General features: G+C 37.1%; 1 protein-coding gene across 1 annotated transcript in view; it reads right to left on the reverse strand.

The window, feature by feature from the left end:
* Positions 1-19,362, reverse strand: part of adgra2 (adhesion G protein-coupled receptor A2) — a 111,245-nt gene that overhangs the window by 21,054 nt on the left and 70,829 nt on the right. Inside the window, exons 3-6 of the mRNA XM_056246673.1 lie at positions 3,215-3,286; positions 1,935-2,006; positions 1,660-1,731; positions 891-1,054 (exon numbers count right to left, since the gene is read on the reverse strand). Coding sequence (XP_056102648.1) covers positions 891-1,054; positions 1,660-1,731; positions 1,935-2,006; positions 3,215-3,286 — 380 coding nt within the window. The remainder of the gene's footprint in view (positions 1-890; positions 1,055-1,659; positions 1,732-1,934; positions 2,007-3,214; positions 3,287-19,362) is intronic.

The following is a 19,362-nucleotide window of genomic DNA, read 5'->3' on the forward strand; positions in this document are numbered from 1 at the left end:
GATGGCGAAATGAGCCGATATTAAAACAGTAACAGGAGCCCCGGTTTGAGGCCCAAGACTCGAAAAAATGCAGCATATGTCTAACAAAAAGATCAGATGAGGTTTAACAGAAAGTCACTGAGAAATATAATAAGACCCCAGTGGCAAAAGTCAGGGAATTTTTAAACAAATATTCTTGATTTTAGCTGGCTAAAACACATGGATTGAGCAACATTGCAATTCAGACAAAATACCAAGGCCAATTAAAGACTGATGAGGTACAGTCGCTGATAAATTATACTATAAATATATAGAGTCAAGAGTCCAAAAAACCCCTCTAAATTGTGTTGTTATTATTCAAAATAAAATAATACACAATAAATAAATAATAGTTCATAGTATATATATATATATATATATATATTAATCAATAATAATAATAGCTAAAAAAATATAATTATATTTTTTGTCTAAAACAATGGCTTGCAATATATACCAATACTATAAATTAAATTTTTGAGAAGTTGTCACAAGGGCTAAATCAGTAACTTTAGGTTTGTCAAAAAGTCCAATAAAACTATTTTAATAATAATAATAATAAAAAAATATATATATGTATTATTCAAAATAAAAAATAATAAACAAACAAATCATTTTTACAAATAAATTATGTAAATAATAATATTATTATTTAATAATAATAATAATTTTGCTATAGTTTAGTAAAAAGTAAAAATTGTGACAACTAGCCCCGGTCCCCTGTATATCCACTAAATAAAACATATATGGAGCGTATGTATACATTTTATAATTTATTAAGTAAATATATTTGTAAATTCCATGCAGACGTGCATACTGTATTTACATGATTGAATATGATATTGTATACGATTGATATTCATTCTGCTCACCACAGCTGAAGTCACTCTCCCTAAGGAGACGTAAGGGTTTGTTCTGAAGCCGTCTGGGATACGCACAGAGTGTTTCATCCCCGAGCCGAGCGGAACTGCTGCGGAGAAAGCCTGGGACCCAGCGCAGACCGCAGTCACATGACAGGAACTCGGAATGAAAGTTTCTAAGAAGCACACAATTGGAGGTAAGAATTAGATAAAGCTTGTTGTTCAGTCTTAGACACTTCTCCAGGAATAGATTATTCATTTATTCGTGTAATGAAAGACGTTTAGTATCTCCTAGATCTTAACAGGAATTAATTGAGTAAAGGGGAGTTTCAGTTGTATGATAACACCACTGTAAATAGTCCGCAGAAGTCACCTTTTATTTATATATATTCTGCTGTAATGCAGCTCTTAAAAATGGTTAATAATAGCGGCATTCATTATTCAGCTGAAGTCAACTCAGTGTTGATTTAGCTCAGTTCAAGAACTGTGTAAAGTTCATCAAATATGAAATGAGTTCAATTCAGCTATACAGCAGCTCTGCAGAAGGCAATAGATGTTCACTTTAATTCAGTTCAACATTGATTCTTAGTTCGGTTGTAGTTGCAATTACACTCTGCATGAAAGGTAATATTCGAAAAAGCATAATAGGAGCACTTTAAAAAAAGATCAACATCACTGACATTGGATATGCGTGATCTCTCAGGAATACCTCAATCTAAAAAATAAAAAAAATTGATGATTTATGAGCATATGCACCACAGAAGCATTCACTTGAACTCACAGCAGCTTTAGAGAGTGTAACTCCGTGAACACATTCGGGTCCAGAGAGGAAAATATGTTTCCAGAGATGTTTCTATAATATAAGAACACAAATGAAACATTTCATTCATTGTCTAAATATGACATAATAACATCATAAAATGCATTATTTGCAGTAGATGTAGTGCATAATATCATCTTAAAAACTGAAACTGTCAGACATAGGTTATCCTGTAAAGAGGCGCTTTGTGTGTTTTAGCCTTCCAATAAATATTTGTTTCAGAAATAATGACTTACAATTTAGTGAGGTTGGTAAGTCCCTGGAACATTTCTGAAGTCAGGCAGCCAATTCGGTTACTGGATAGGTCACTGTACAGATTACAGTAAATGAGATACATGTTATTTTGTGTTCCAGTTCTACCAGACATATCTGTGCTTCAGAAAATTAAAAACACTTCATTATTCAGCGATCATTATACAATGAGCAATGGTGCAACTTTGAAACTATAGCTCATTTGTTCAACTACTCAAGCAATTTCTCAAGGTGATTTTGAAGTATGATATTGGATGTACGAAGCAAGTTCCTAACAGAGTAGGAACAGGTACTATAATGTGCTCCATTACCAATACTTATCTTTATTTAAACTATTATATGAAACCTAATTCATTTCTTTTTCCTTGATAAGTGTGTTTGTACTGGTGTTGTAGCACTCGAGTCTGGTCTTGGTCTCAAAACCATTTTTTGTCTTAGTTTCGCCCACATTTGTACTCAGTCTTGTCTTGGTCCCAGACTAAGAGAAATCTTCGTTTTTTATCTCAATCAGATTTTATCTCAAGACCGGTCTAGATCACAGGGGATATCATTAAATTGCCAGTGCATTATCTGACTTATTTGCTATAATCATTCATTTGATTGGATGTAAAACTACCTGGTTCAAATGAAAGCAATAACTTAGATACGTTTCTAAATTGATTTCTTTTGTTTTTAAAAAAAAAACGAGGGATTGTGTCAAAAAATGTCATAAAAATGAGTACAAATGCCCACAAAATTCAAGATGTGATTGCAAAAAAGCACTTGTATGAGATCTTGGTTTAATATTTTAACATATGATATAATTAAGCAATATCACAAGAGCAAGAGAGCTGTTTTTACAAATATGAGCATGATTGCAAACACATTATTGATATTATGCAACGTTCAATAAACAAGAAGTTAACATTAGAGACACTTGTTTTACAGACAATTATAGACAATCTATTTCGGCAGTGAATATAGTTCCAGACAAATCCATAGAAGAACTGTTGTGAATTTCCGGGCAACACACAACAGTGCTTCTTTACTAAATGATCCGCATGCTTCGAACAAATCGGTTAAATAAATGATTCAGTGACTCACTCATAAAGTGATTTGCCGCCACCTACAATTCTGACGATTTAGTTTCATATTTAAAAGTATCAAGCAAGTAAATTTTCTTGCGTATCAAGGTTTAAGTAGTTTTGTTAGTGAAAACGATTGCAATAATTATTGGTAAAAGTGCGTAACTGATGTCTTGTTATAAAAACGGATCATGACTTACAGTTTTCGAAGAGCTGTGAGACCCAGAAAGGCTCCAGGCATGATGGTGCTGATTAAGTTATTCCTGAGATCCCTGAGGAAGAGACAAATACAGAAACTTCTGAGCAGATCAACTTACATGTTATGTTTAAACAGATTTCCCATGCATTATACTTATAGCAACCCCTTTTCCTTTTTAAGCAATAAATGCTATGTTTGCCTTTAATTCTTGCACTTAATATATTACAAAAAGATAGATAAGATGAATAGATATGCACGTGCTTTGAAAGAAAAGGAAGTAACATGTTTGTATATGTTGAACATTACTGAAGTACAAAAAACAAGCAGGTCATATCAGCATAAAATAACATGAAATAAAATATCAAATACTTTTATATGCCATTGACCACACGACCCTTGCCCTGCCTTTAACGCTTTCTTTGTCCTGCCTCTGTTTGAGATAGGAAGAAAATTCCCGAATTTTTTTTTAAACCATACCTCAAACCACACCTGGTCCTGAGGCTCAAAATCAAGGCAGATTCCCGAGCAGAGAAAACAGACAAACATCAGAGGGATTCAGGAGCAGGAGAAACTGGAGATGTCCTATTTAAACCATGGACACCAAGTGAATCTTCCCACATAAAGTTACACCTTCATGAGTCTGTAAATATTCATTTCCAATACAAGCTTTGAAGGTAGTGTTTCAGGCCACCTCTGTCCTGGCCCAGATGTTTGCTTATGTCCATGTGTTCAACCACTTATCAGCATATTCGCCCATCAAAATATGGATTCACACACTTAATATAACTTTTAAAGATGGTGTAACCTCTAAAAAAGAATTATGGACACTTCTATTGAACTTGCTGAAACATGGTTGAGCCATTATGAGACATGAGTTGACCATTATCATTCCCATAATTTCCTGCTGGCCAGTTAATAAAAATGAATAAAAACATGCAAGGGTTTCGGAGGTTCATTTGTACATCATTAAGCTTGTTGAATTAAGAAAGCAAATAGGATTGGTAACTTTAAATAAATAAAATTAAAACTTACTTTGTTACTTTGAAAACTCTGAATGGCTTCGGCGTGATATATAAATTAAATTTCATATAAAATAATAGCACATACATATATATATATATATATGTGTGTGAATATATATATATATATATATATATATATATATATATATATATATACATACACTCTGTCATGATTCTGCCATCATGTCCTTGTATTCTTCTAGTATTGTGGCAGGATCATGACAGACCCATGTTTTATGTACAAGCGCATGGTCTGTTGTTTGGGCCATGTGCTTGTGTTGTCTCGTCTTGTAACCCCGCCCCCTTGTTATCCTTGTTTAGTCATGATTGCCTTGTTAGCTTCACCTGTTCCCCTCATTAGTTTCTTGGTATTTAATCCCCTTGTGTTTGCTGTCTTGTGTCGGTTCATTGCCTAATCTATGCTGAATGTTGTCGAATCTGTCTATGTTGCTATACCTTGCCATTTCTTACCCGTGAGTACTTAGTGTAGAGTCTTGTCTTTGTGAACGTTTATTTGAAGTATTGTCAGTTTATTGTACAGTCACTGTCTAGTCTAGTCTGCCATCCATTCCTTGTCCTAGTCGTGTTTTGCCCCCTCGTGGGTTTTGTTTTCCTGTTTTGTTCCAATAAACCCCCTGTTCGTTGCACTCTGTCTGTTTTGGGTTCATCTCCTTTCATCCACGTAACACACTCACCTAAAGGATTGAACACCTGTTAAATTTCTCATAAATGCAATTATCTAATCAACCAATCACATGGCAGTTGCTTCAATGCATTTAGGGGTGTGGTCCTGGTCAAGACAATCTCCTGAACTCCAAACTGAATGTCAGAATGGGAAAGAAAGGTGATTTTAGCAATTTTGAGCGTGGCATGGTTGTTGGTGCCAGAAGGGCCGGTCTGAGTATTTCACAATCTGCTCAGTTACTGGGATTTTCACGCACAACCATTTCTAGGGTTTACAAAGAATGGTGTGAAAAGGGAAAAACATCCAGTATGCGGCAGTCCTGTGGGCGAAAATGCCTTGGAGCGGCAGTGGCTCAGTGGTTCATGTGGGTTGTCTACAAACCGGAAGGTTGGTGGTTCAATCCTCGGTTCCACCTGACCAAGTGTCGAGGTGTCAATGAGCAAGACACCTAACCCCGGCTGCTCCCGACGAGCTGGATGGCGCCTTGCATGGCTGCCGTCGCCCGTCGGTGTATGAATGAGTGTGTGAATGTGAGGCAAATGTAAAGCGCTTTGGTGGCCATTGGGTCTGTGAAAGCGCTATATAAATGCAGTCCATTTACCATTTACCATTTGTTGATGCTAGATGTCAGAGGAGAATGGGCCGACTGATTCAAGCTAATAGAAGAGCAAGTTTGACTGAAATAACCACTCGTTACAACCGAGGTGTGCAGCAAAGCATTTGTGAAGCCACAACACACACAACCTTGAGGCGGATGGGCTACAACAGCAGAAGACCCCACCGGGAACCACTCATCTCCACTACAAATAGGGAAAAGAGGCTACAATTTGCAAGAGCTCACCAAAATTGGACAGTTGAAGACTAGAAAAATGTTGCCTGGTCTGATGAGTCTCGATTTCTGTTGAGACATTCAGATGGTAGAGTCAGAATTTGGCGTAAACAGAATGAGAACATGGATCCATCATGCCTTGTTACCACTGTGCAGGCTGGTGGTGGTGGTGTAATGGTTTGGGGGATGTTTTCTTGGCACACTTTAGGCCCCTTAGTGCCAATTGGGCATCGTTTAACTGCCACGGCCTACCTGAGCATTGTTTCTGACCATGTCCCTTTATGGCCACCATGTCCATTCTCTGATGGCTACTTCCAGCAGGATAATGCACCATGTCACAAAGCTCGAATAATTTCAAATTGGTTTCTTGAACATGACAATGAGTTCACTTTACTAAAATGGCCCCCACAGTCACCAGATCTCAACCCAATAGAGCATCTTTGGGATGTGGTGGAACGGGAGCTTCGTGCCCTGGATGTGCATCCCACAAATCTCCATCAACTGCAAGATGCTATCCTATCAATATGGGCCAACATTTCTAAAGAATGCTTTCAGCACCTTGTTGAATCAATGCCACGTAGAATTAAGGCAGTTCTGAAGGCGAAAGGGGGTCAAACACAGTATTAGTATGGTGTTCCTAATAATCCTTTAGGTGAGTGTATATATATAGTATTATAAAGTATGTTGTATGCTTTATATAGTATGCTTACTTTTAAATTAAAATATTATTATAAATAAGCAGTCTATAATCTAAATAAATATTGCTATAAATAATATCAGCATACATACATACATGCATATATTGCTATAAATAATATCAGCATACATACATACATACATACATATATTGTATTTACAATTAATATGTTTGAAATAAATGTAATTTCCTATGTATTATAAAGTAAGTTTATGCTAATGTTGTATGCTTTACATAAAACGCTACGTTTTAAATTAATAAATAATTACGTAAACATTATTATAAATAAATATAATTTTTAATATTAACATTACCACAAATAATATAATATTTTTATATGTATTGTATAATGTGTTGAAGCACTGAATTATGTGGCTAATATTTACTAACATTGAACAAACAAGCAATAAACCTCACTAATAAAACAAGCTTCGTCTGTCCTAATTTATAGCATTTGAAGCATAAAGCTCTGTCAGTGCTGGTATAGCAAACAACACTGCAGCATGATATCATGTGCTGAATATAAACATGGACATCACAACAGCTTGATAACAGATATGCTGTATATTATTGCAGGGAACCAGGACATTTACACCGGCATGACAGAATGCAGTAAAGTGCTAGTCTGTCACATCTGTATAGCCTAGTGAGAGCTACATGATTGACACATTAATAGTTATCAGAGTGAATATGCGAGAGAAGCGGAGGGGTACAAGGTGAGAAAGTGACCACAGGAGAAAGTTATGCACTATTAAGTCCACGTGTTTGAATTCCTATGACTACGAAGAGTGCGATGCCGGGGTAAATTGGATATATTGTAGACTATTCCTGTCTATGAATGTGAACTGCTGAATGAACCTGCTAACAAATGTGTGTGTGTGTGTGTGTGTGTGCCAGTAGCAGTGCTCTTGGACAGGGAACAATAGCTGTTTCCTGGCTAGCGTGTCCTAACCCTCATTAGCACTGTGATGAAAAGGGAGACTCTACCCACTGTTTCCTCACACACACACCGCTAGAGTAAAGGTCAGAGCAAAGTGTGCTCTCTGTGTGTGAAGATCAACACAACGGCTCACAGACACTCTCTTATCGCTGAGATGGGGAATGTGGAACAGGGAGAGTTCTCTTCCTAAAGTCTGGAGCACGCACACGCACACACACACACAATGCAGAACCACAATGTCAGCATGGCTGGATTGATTAAAAGCCTCATGAAATCATGAGTTTTGTGGATTTGAATGCGTGTGCGTTGACAAAACAATATTTTAGTACATTTACATATTTTAAATGTACAGTCTTTCTTTTCTAGATCACAATATTGATGACTCAGAAGTACATTTATTTTGATGTGTTGACTTACATAATAAATCACATGGAAAGAACTTGATTATAGTGTGTTTAGTGTACGGTACATTTTAAAATTCATATATTTGAAATGTTCTAAATTGCAATTTCAGCATTACAAAAGTGTAAATACAAATATATTTAAAATGCATAGAAGTTTCAATAGAAGTGACATTAAAATATTTACCATAAAAGCTTAGGCTATCAGTACATTAAGCAGTGCACTTTAACCATATTTCACAGACGGGAGCAAATATGAAATTATATCTAAGTTCAAGTTCAAGAGTGCAGCAGATGGGTTCTGGAAGTAAAAAATGGATTTTTAAACAATAACTTATAAACCTTTAAAGACAGACCTACTTAGAGCTACGAGGTTGTTCCATAATCCATAATATTTGCTTCTATTGAAGCTGTTGCCCCACAGTATTTCAACTTAGTTTTAATATAATCATGTTTAACAGCGGATGCATGGTAAATAAAATAGAATAAAATACATTACCTATGATGCTCTACAGAAAATTCCACCAATCAGAGTCAAAACAAACAAAACACACCAAAATAGCTACTCCCATGAAACACCGTAAAGGACGTAATAGAGTCTCCATACGCTCTCAAGTAAGATAACACAAATTATGATAGCATTGTAATATAACAATATAATATGTAACAATAAAATGTACAGTGGCTTCATAAACTAATTAAAAGCATAAAAAGGCAAAACACACCTGAAGCACCTTTTTTGTTCTTCATTTTCTAGAAGCAGAGTTAAAAAACCTTGCTGTTTTTTGTGTAGTTCATTAAAACCGCCATCTTGCTCCCACGAAAGTGACTTGAAAGCACCTGACGTCATAAACACGACTTCCCACCTCGTAAACACGAACTTCCACGGAGGACATAACCGCACCATTATAACACTTTAACAAACATCTTTTTGAAATCCCTATGGGACAAATGAACGGGGAAAATACTTCTGGAACCATCGCCGCAGAAAAAGTGGGCAGGCACTATTGCACTCTATTAAATTTACATATACATTTAATACAATAAACAATATGTGAATTTTCAGTGAAGTGTCTGAAAACATTACATTTAATTCATACTGAAGTATATTCTTTTAAAGTATATTATTTCCATAATAAGTACTCTTTTTAAAAGAATGCTAAAGTATTCTTTTTTTCACAGCAAATAGCAAAACATGTTCATGGCGTTGATGTAAACTAAAGGTTTGTACAAAAAAGGGCACATTTTGATTGCTGTGTCCCAGCCCAACTTCATGTTTCAATCGGAAATGAGTCAACACATGAGAGAAAACAGCATCAAGCGATTTCATATGGGTCGTTACACATTAACGGGATTCATGAACCTTCGTGAACTTCACAAAGGATTTATAAAGAATAATGTTTGATCAGTGTCTTTAAATCACTTTCAATCCAAGCCAAAGTCTGCAGAATAATTTCTCCTAGCACATGGTTTAGTAAGACATTACGTAAGAACATGGTGATAGGTCTTCAAACATGCAGATGTTTAGACGAGGAAAGCTATGACACATTGCTATGATTGACTGAAAGTTAAATTCTGAACAAAGCGACAAAATTACAGCCCATAAACTAAACCAGTCAGCTAGGTAATTAATCACAGTGGGGAAAAACTTTGATTTAAAGCAAAAAAGTATATGAAAGTCTGAAAAACAAGAAGTCATACTGTTCCATTAAGCATTGATAAAAACAATATCTGTAATACTATTGATTTATTGATTATTGACTTGTGAGTATAAAAAAAAAAAGTTTATTTCAAAATATTTAGATACACATTATACTAAAATATAAGTTGGTTTCATTTTCATGGTAACAGTGAATTGTCTGATTACTGGAGCTCTATTCAGGATGGAGTCATTTAATTAAAAGTTGAATTATTTAAAGTTGAAATCACTCTAATTTGTGGCTTCCCCACAAGAATATTTCATCCCTTAACAACCTCAGAGCTCAAGTTCGGTCTGTCTTGAAATGTTTTTTAAAGTGTTGTTAAAAAATCTGTTTCACATAAAGTGATAGTTCACCCAAAAAAATAAAATTCTGTCATCATTTTTTCACCCTCAAGTTGTTTCAAACCTGTATGAGTTTCTTTCTTCTGCTGAACACAAAGGAAGATATTTTGAAGAATGTCAGTAATCAAACAGTTGATGGGTCCATAGTATGAAGAAAAAGGGAAATTGACTTTTCCATCAACCAACATTCTTCAAAATATCTTCTTTTGTGTTCAGCAGAAGAAAGAAATTCATAAAGGATTGAAACAACTTGACGTGAATAAATTATGACATAATTTTCATTTTTGGGTGAACTATCCCTTCAAGGAAAATAAATGGGATATTTAATTTTGGAACCAGACTGTTTTGCTCTATGTGCACTATCTAGATTTTTGAACAAATTAGATTTAATGTCATTGGCGAGTAAAACTGAAACTGTAAATTTAATAAGAAACTGCAACATAACACATGGCTTTAATCAAATTGCTAGAATGATAGTCTGACCTCACTAGTGATACAAAAATACAATAATAAATGAAATGTATTTGTCAAATATTCCTCATATTAAGTCACCAAATTAATAATATTGAAAACAAAAGAATGATACAATAACGATTGGTCTTTTTTGGGACAGGTACATGTTCAGAGCAGAGTTTTAATATGAGTCTTCATGGTCTTAATCAGAATCAACATTTGTTCTGACATATAGTTCCTTAGTTTATGTAGGCTGGTTTCCAGAAAACGTAGTGCATTTGGCACATTAATATAGGTGAGGTGTGTTGCTTTGTAGATGTAGGTGCAAATAGCGGAAGCCATTTTGGTGCCGCATGTCTTTTCCTGTCCCTGCACAGAGGTTGTTTCTCATTTATTTTTACGCTTTCCTTTCTCTCTCTATTTTTTTAAACACTGTTTTTCCCGTATCGCCGGAGTCCTGAGTGTGTGTGTGGGGGCAGAACTGACCCCATGTAATGGCCACACAATAGGGTCCTTATAATGCTGCCTTGAAATTTACATCGACCCACTCCTACCCAAACAGGAAATCTGGATCTGCCTGCTTCTTATTTTTCCAACTCATTTCCTGCTTTTCCTCTCCTTCCTCAGATTATTGGAATAGTTTTCCTCTATCCAGTCCATCCTGAGTCAAAGGCAACAGCATTTAACTTTCTGTTGCATTTGTATTGAAATGATTGCAGCTTATCATCCACACCCACACAAAAACATCTATCATTGTAGTCTGAGAATATATAAAATGTCTGTCATTCATTTTAATATTATCCAGATAAATTGAACCAATATCCATACCTAGTTCAGGACTGGCCCTTTAGACTGAAATATTTAGCATATTTCAAAAGCTTGAAATAAATACACATGTAATGTGAAGTCCAGACCGTTTCCTGACCAGGATTTTCACTAAACTCATAAAGACAAAGTGCACTTTTGAAGAGTTGCATTTCTGTGGTTTATGTTGATTATATATTTGTTCAATGGCAGAAGGAAGGTACTACGCCAAGATAAACGTTGGGACCGGAATTGTGGAAAATTGCTCGGCCCTGTGCTTGGAGCATGTACACTACCAGAAATAAATTAGGCACATGGATTAAAAAAAAAGACCATTTATGCTTTTAGAATATTGCTTCAGTTGGACTTCTGTATCATCTGGAGGGAGGTTTACTGTCAAATCAGTAGAGACTCGAAAGTAAAAGAGAACTAATGCCAATCATTTTCAAACAATCTGAGCATGTGTATTTCCTCTATTAGCCACAGACTAACAAGAACAGTGCATTTATATTTACATCTACTCACTTAGCAGATGCTTTTATTCAAAGCATCTTACATATGAGGAATACAAGCAAAATATAAAATAAAATAAAAATAAGTGATAGTAGAAAGATAAAACAAACAAAATAAGGCAAAGAATTGCAAGATACAGATATGAAAGGAACATGAGAAGAGGAAAAGTCATCAATCTATGGTCCAGTCAACGGTTGCCTATAAATGATGACAATCTGGCAAACTAATTACAAAATAAACAACTCACCCACTGAGACATCATCACTTCCAGTCACATACATTTAATATTTAATAAAATAAACTTTTTAAAGCAATTAAAAAATAGTTAAAACACATTCGATGACACTTTACTTTGAGTTTAAATAAAAAGTAGTTTACTTAAGTAAGAAATGCATGTAATTGTACTCTCTGCCCTTGAATGGCCTTTTATTTCAGAAATTTTATATCTGCAAGTAGTATTTTTTAAAGGTGCAGTAAGTGATTTCTGAGAAACTCAAACAAACACACATCCCTTCACTGCTCTGACCCCAAAATGCACGAACACACAATGCAAGGATGTCTCTAGCTGAAGCGAAGCAAAATAATGCTTTGTGAAAAATAAAGTAAAGATGACTAAAGAACGATATACGGAAAAACAAATTAACATTCAGAACACACAAGTTTCAGTTTGCGCAAGAGTTGGTCGCAAGCAGCACACTGTTACTCGTAGAGCAGAAACAATGCAACCTCTGCGTCCATTTTCAGGCCTTCTTTAGTCCAGTGCTGTCACTCCATCTCCAGTGCTGGAAAACTTTTCCAATATTAACACGGGTCCTAAAGCCTGATCATAACCCTTCCTTTTACAGTGATATTCCTCTGAGCTTTTTTTCTTTTGCCATCTCTAAGTGTTTCTTCAACAATCTCTCTCTTGCTCACTCTCTCTCTCTACTCCCCCATCATGCGTGGACACGCCCCCTACAGCTGATTGGTGCTGCTGTAGTGCTCTGTCCGACCCACTTTCAACAGCGCTTCTAACAAATCCCTTACTGCACCTTTAATATACATAAGATTTGAATTATAGGCCTAATAACAAGGGCAGATTCAATACAATTACGCATACTTTTTTCCCACAAGGGTATAGAAACAACTTATTTTAAGATAATTTCAAAACATGCGTATATATGCAAAAACCAACCCGATCTCACGGCAATCCGTACGTATTTTACGAGGTGACCTCACTCGTACGAAGATTTTTGCTAATTCGTATATTTTTAGCCTGACTATGTCAGACTTCGTACTTCCGCTCTATTTCAGTTCGCTTCTGTACTCAGTCTGAGACATCGACATGTCTCTCAGTTTTCCTCCGGCCTGAAAACAGCCGGCAAATCAACGAACAGAGGGCGGCAGAGAGCGCCGAGTTTAAGATTGTATTTTAGGTTAAGGAAATCGAAAACGACCGCGGATATGGAGACATGGGATGCAATTCGCTCTGTTGTGGAGAATATTCCCTGCATTTCCAAACTGAAGCCCGAACAAGAAGAGTGTTTGTTAAACATTTTGAATGGAGGTGATGTTGTGGCCCTACTCCCGACAGGTTTTGGGAAAAGTTTAATTTATCAACTATTACCGATCGTCAGCGAGAAACTGGGGAGGGCAAAGGCCGGCAAGGCGATAGTTGTGATTGTGTACCTCTTGGTTGCACTCATGGAGGATCAGGTTAAGGAGGCAGCAAAACTCGGTCAGCCGTGTTCACTCCGGTATTTCGCTCGATGGTTTCGTTTTTGCATCATAAATGTATTTACAATGGAAGTTCGATGCGGCTGAGCTGGCGAATACCACACATCATAACCAAATGTTATGTGATTGGCTTACGGGTAACCAATGATTTTATACTTCAGACAAGACTAGATTTTGAGAGAGCGGGGAGACTGACTCTATTACATAATTTGCAGTGCTTCATGGGAGTAAGCGGGCACTGGATGAGTTATCTTTCGGCACAATTCGCTCACCTCTGATTGGTGATTTTTTTTGCAGAATCATTGGTAATTCAGATTGTTACCCGAAATGTAAAATGAATGGGTATTTACTTCCAGATCCTGACTGTTGAACTCTAATGTAGAATTTTTGCTGCATTTTCCATAAGTCCAATTATCAATATATTGGAAAAGATGCAATTATCAATTGAAAGTTCTGCATGTTGGGCCGGGACACAATATTTTAAGATTATAGCACTGAAGCGCTGTCAAGGCCAGTGTGAGTACAAAGAAACAGCTGTCTGACAGCAACAGAGCACAATATGAGTGAATGGATGCAGGACAATGACCAGCTATGTGTGAACACTGCTGCATGTGGGTGGACTTCGAGATCGAGTCAGTCTGGGTTTCAGGAGGGCAAAATGAAAAGGATTTCTTGTAGACGTGAAAGGAGGAAACAGAGAGCAAATGCAAAAAAAAGTGAAAAAAGTTGTTAATTCAGTTCAGCTGTGCATTTCACAGACACAGTGAAAATGCCCTCCCCAAAACGACTCTTGTCTGCTCTTTCACCGACTTCTCGGTACAAACGTACGCTCTGTCACTCCATCCTGCTTTTGCATTTCGTGTAAAGCCCAGACGCTATCGGGTCCCGCTAGCAACATAAACACACCCACACTAGCACACATATACACACTCACAAACACACCCCTTGCCTTGAGTTTATCTAATAGTCACATCTGGAGTCTATCAACCCCAGCGGTCTGCCCCCCTTCTTCTTCCTCACACACTCCTCTGTTCCTGCTCTGTCCCGCACTTTTAACACTTTCTTCACCGTGTCGCTACTGGATATGAAGTCTGAGATAACTGAATATTCAGTCCCTGCTGTTAGGCGTGTTCATTGGCTCAACATCTCAACAAGAACTTCAAATGAACTCTGGAAGAAGAACTTGGACTGTTGTTGTGTTGTGGAGGAGTTTTTGAGTAAACAGTGAGGCCTAGTTAATCAAGTCCAGTCAAATCAAGGCTAGTGAAACCTCTGTCAAATTTCAGTTATGATATTACAACTGAAATGTGTTTTTTTTTTCTTCACTTTTAAGAAACATTCTTCTTTTTACAAATCAATCAATTACTGATGGATACAATTAAGTCTGCCCAACTGTCCTTTTTTCTCACGGAGTATCTTTTTAACTCAAAAAATACCATTAGCATACTTTGAAACGTTCTTAAAACAAATATATACTTTAAAGAATATACTTAAGTGTGAACTGAATGTAAAGTCACTTATGTAGTTAAATTAAAATGTAAACGGTTTAAATTTATATTTAATACAATTAGTTGAAGTTAAGATTGTTTTTTGACACACTTATTTAGGATTAAGTACATCTTTACATGTAGTAATATAATTACTTCTATTGTCTTTGAAATAAGTTCAAGTGTCTGAACTTGAAGTGTCTGAACTTGTAATGTAATTTCTATTAAAAATTGTATTTCATTTAGTTAAATATATGACATTACGTATAATATCAAATAACACACTACAGTTAAAATTATTACTTTACTTGTGCTTTAAAAGGTTAGTTAACTCATTAAAATAAGTTTACTTTAAAGTATGATAAAATATTATAAAAACAGATATATAAAGTGTATAGCTAAAGTAAAACTTTTAATTTAACAATATGACAAAGTGCATTTTTTTGAAAGTTAAGAAACAGTAATAAAAGTGTACTTAAGTGTGTTAAGAAACAGTCAAAACATACTTTTAAGATTTGAAGTACACTACAAGTGCACATTCAGTACATGAAGCACACTTCTTTTTCACAAGGGTATGTCAGATTATGGGAGTAAAATGGGTTGTGAAAAGTGTTTGACTTTAATATATCCAAAATAGAGATGAACATATTTTTGGATTTATTTTTGTCTCACTGAGGTCTATTATTTTTTGTTTAAAGTATTATACTCTGGTCAATCGATGCATTATTGTTGGACTTTTAATCACATAAGAAGCTGACTGAATCGACATCTGTCTTTCTCTAGCTTTGTTTATTAGGGGAAAGATGGTTAAATTCACTGCCACTGCCACTACCCTTCAGATTTAATGAGAAGTTTAGCATTGACCAGCACACACACTGCACTCCCACTCTGGATAATGCCATATCCTTACCTACATTGGAAACAATGTTAATCTTAATTCCAAAGACAGCATAATGAACCCATGTTAAATTAGGGAGTTGGGGCAAAATTTCCATTTTTATCCTGTTCAGACACTCTTAATAAAAGAGTATGTTTTCTTAACTTTGGGTGGCAGGTACTACTGGAAAGAAATCTATTCTCATTATGGTTAAAGTGACTTTCTATAGACTAAATTTTAAAGGAATAGTTCACAGCATCATATTGTTTGTATCCATACAATGGAAGTCAGTGGTAAGCAAAACATATATTTTGTGTTCTACAGAAAATACATAGGATTGGATCGATCCATCGATCCATCGATCCATTGATCCATCCATCCATCTATCTATCTATCTATCTATCCATCTATCCATCTATCTATCTATCTATCTATCTATCTATCTATCTATCTATCTATCTATCTATCTATCTATCTATCTATCTATCTGTCTATCTGTCTATCTATCTTTCTATCTATCTATCTATCTATCTATCTATCTATCTATCTATCTATCTATCTATCTATCTATCTATCTATCTATCTATCTATCTATCTATCTAATTTCTTCATGTCAAGTCAAGTGGCTTTTATTCTTCATTTCAGTAATATACAGTGCAGTTCACAGTGAAATGAAACAACGTTCCTCCGGGACCAAGGTGCTACATGAAACGACATAAATAAACACGATATGACGCGAAATACAAAACTAACTATAGACACTACATAGAGAGCGCGTGTGTGCAAACATGTGCAAACAACATTTAGTGCAAACAACACAAGATATTACGAACAGTGACAGTGCAGCACAGGCAGGTACAGTAACTTTATACAGTAGACAAGAATTTTTGTGCAAATTAATCCATTTAATAATAAATACACTATATGTAAACTTTGTTGTTTTTCAGCAAAGTTGTTTGTGCAAAGGTTTCTCTGTGGGTGGTCATTAAGTGTGTGTCAGTCCGGACCTTTTGTATTGAGGTGTCGAATGGCTTGTGAGAAGAAACTGTTACACAGTCTGGATGTGAGGGCCCGAATGCTTCGGTACCTTTTTTCCAGATGGCAGGAGGGTGAAGAGTGGATGTGGTCAGCCACGATGCTGGTGGCTTTTTGGATGCAGCATGTGGTGTAAATGTCTATGACGGACAGAAGAGAGACCCCAATGATCTTCTCTGCTGTCTTCACTATCAGTTGTAGGGTCTTGCGATCCAAGACGGTGCAATTTCCAAACCAGATAGTGATGCAGCTGCTCAGGATATTCTAGATATGGTGGAGGGGGCTGGGCCTTCTCAGCTTTCTCAGAAAGTAGAGACGCTGCTTTCTTTGTTAAGGAGCTGGTGTTGAGGGACCAGGTGAAGTTCTCCACAAGGTGGACACAGAGGAATTTGCTGTTCTTGTTTATGTACAGTGGAGAGTGGTCAACAACCATCTCTTTTGCTTTGTCTACATTCAGAAACAGGTTGTTTGCTTTACACCAGTCCTTTAGCCTCTGCACTTCCTGTGCTGACTCATCGTTCTTGCTGATGAGACCAACCACGGTCGTGTCATCGGCGAACTTAATGATGTGGCTGGTGCTGTACATTGCTGCACAGTTGTGAGTCAGCAGGGTAAACCGCAGGGGACTGAGCACACAACCCTGGGGGGCCCCAGTGCTCAGTGGGGTGGTGCTGTTCCCGATCCGGACTGACTGAGGTCTCCCAATCAAAAAGTCCAAGATCCAGTGGATGATGCTGAGTTGAAGTCTTTGAACACCATTTGAATGTAGGTGTCCTTATTGTTCAGGTGAATGAGGGCCAGATGGAGTGTGGTGGAGATGGCATCATCAGTGGAGTGTTTTGGACGATATGCAAACTGCAGCGGGTCCAGCGAGGGGGGCAGCAGGGTCTTGATATGCCTTCATGACAAGCTGCTCTAAGCACTTCATGACGATGGGTGTGAGTGCCACGGGACGGAAGTCATTGAGGCAGGACACGGAAGACTTCTTTGGCACGGTGGATTATAGTGGTAGCCTTGAAGCACGTTGCAACGGCCCTGCTCAGAGAGATGTTGAAGGTGTCTCAAGAACATCCTCCAACTGGATAGATGGGAGTGCCGGCCAGCTAGGGCTTGTTTTTAGCCTAGCACAGGCTCCTGCCTACTTCCCACGCTTTCGCTTTCTCGCGCAATGCTTTCGATGTCCCCTTCCCCGGCCAACAGCATCAGACGATGCAGAGGACTAGAGGCCTGGTCCCCGTAGCAAGCCATCCTATTTGTTGATTTCCGGATGATTTCTATATCTCAGTAGTGTCTGGCAATGGTACACGCGATCATCTGTTGCTTCTATGTCCATATTCCGTGTAAATCGGGCTACAAAACAAAGATAAGCAGTGTTTTGGATCTGGTGCGGCCAATGTGAATTACTGCACCGCTGCCGTCTTCCACCCATTTATTATATCCATCCTACCATCAATCCATCCATCATATATATCCATCCATTTATCATATCGATCCATCTCTCTAGCCTTTTTACATTGTGACAGGGTCAAAGTCTATCTCTATGTCTTTATCTCATTCTCTATATGAAACTACACTTTGCTTCTACTTTTTGTCATCCTGTTCACTCTATCAGCCTGTAAATCTTCATTCTCTCTCTCTCATTATTCTCATAAGCTCTGCTCAAATCAGTGCTGGACAGGCCACTGTGATCTTTTCACACACTCGTTAGGGTCGCCGCTCGTTAGCAGGGGCCGGCCTCATTACAGGATGTGTGTGTGTACGTGGCTGTGTGCCGTTTTAAGGGACGGCGCTGGGTGGAAAATTTAATTTAGTAGATCAAGGGAAAAAACGTGGGTTTGGCTGGGTTCAGGTGAAAATTGCTCTTTTCATATAACGTGCTTGTGAGTATGTGAATGAAAGCCAAGGCAACACAAAGACACACTTACACACAGGCACGCTAACATGTGGCCTTCACGACATCCTACAGCAGCCCGCTGTGTTCTATAAGGGTATAAAACAAACATGGCTAAACATCGCTCTCATTGGGTGGTTTGGCGAGCTATGAAGGACTTCTTTTCTTTGAGGAGGTCTGCTTTAATGAAAGGGAGGACTGTGTGAGGAGCTACCAGAGAACCAACACCGACCTCTCCTTCTGCCCTCTGGCATTACTGTAATACTACCACACTGCGGTCCTTATAGAGGCATATACTGAAGAAAATTCATTTCACAATATCTAAGAATGTGATAACTTCAAAGAGAACATGTCAATCCTATCACACCTGAGAAATGTGTGATTGAAGGTCAAGTAGGCATATTTTGATAAAGGAGATTCAACAACAATAAATCTGTCATTATATTTATTATTTTCCCTCAAGTCCACTTATAAGGTGCGGCACTGATATATAAACATGGTCGGTCTTGTGCTAGCATGTCATAACTGTGACATGTTCCACATGACCTGTTTTTGCAGTTTACTTTATGGTCATGGTTAGACTTGGGAGGAGCTTTGCATTGTGATTGTTAGTGTATATAACATTGTATGTATTATTTTATATCTTATATTAAATTTCTGCATTTCAGAAGAGCTGATATATATTCTCTTAGTAAAAGTATAAATCAGAAAATCCAGCTTTTAATGTTGTTATATGTCTATGTGGTGTTTTTAAT

The sequence above is a fragment of the Rhinichthys klamathensis genome, unplaced genomic scaffold (genome assembly GCF_029890125.1).
Source record: "Rhinichthys klamathensis goyatoka isolate OS25496 unplaced genomic scaffold, OSU_Roscu_1.1 h1tg000040l_1, whole genome shotgun sequence".
NCBI lineage: Eukaryota > Metazoa > Chordata > Actinopteri > Cypriniformes > Leuciscidae > Rhinichthys > Rhinichthys klamathensis.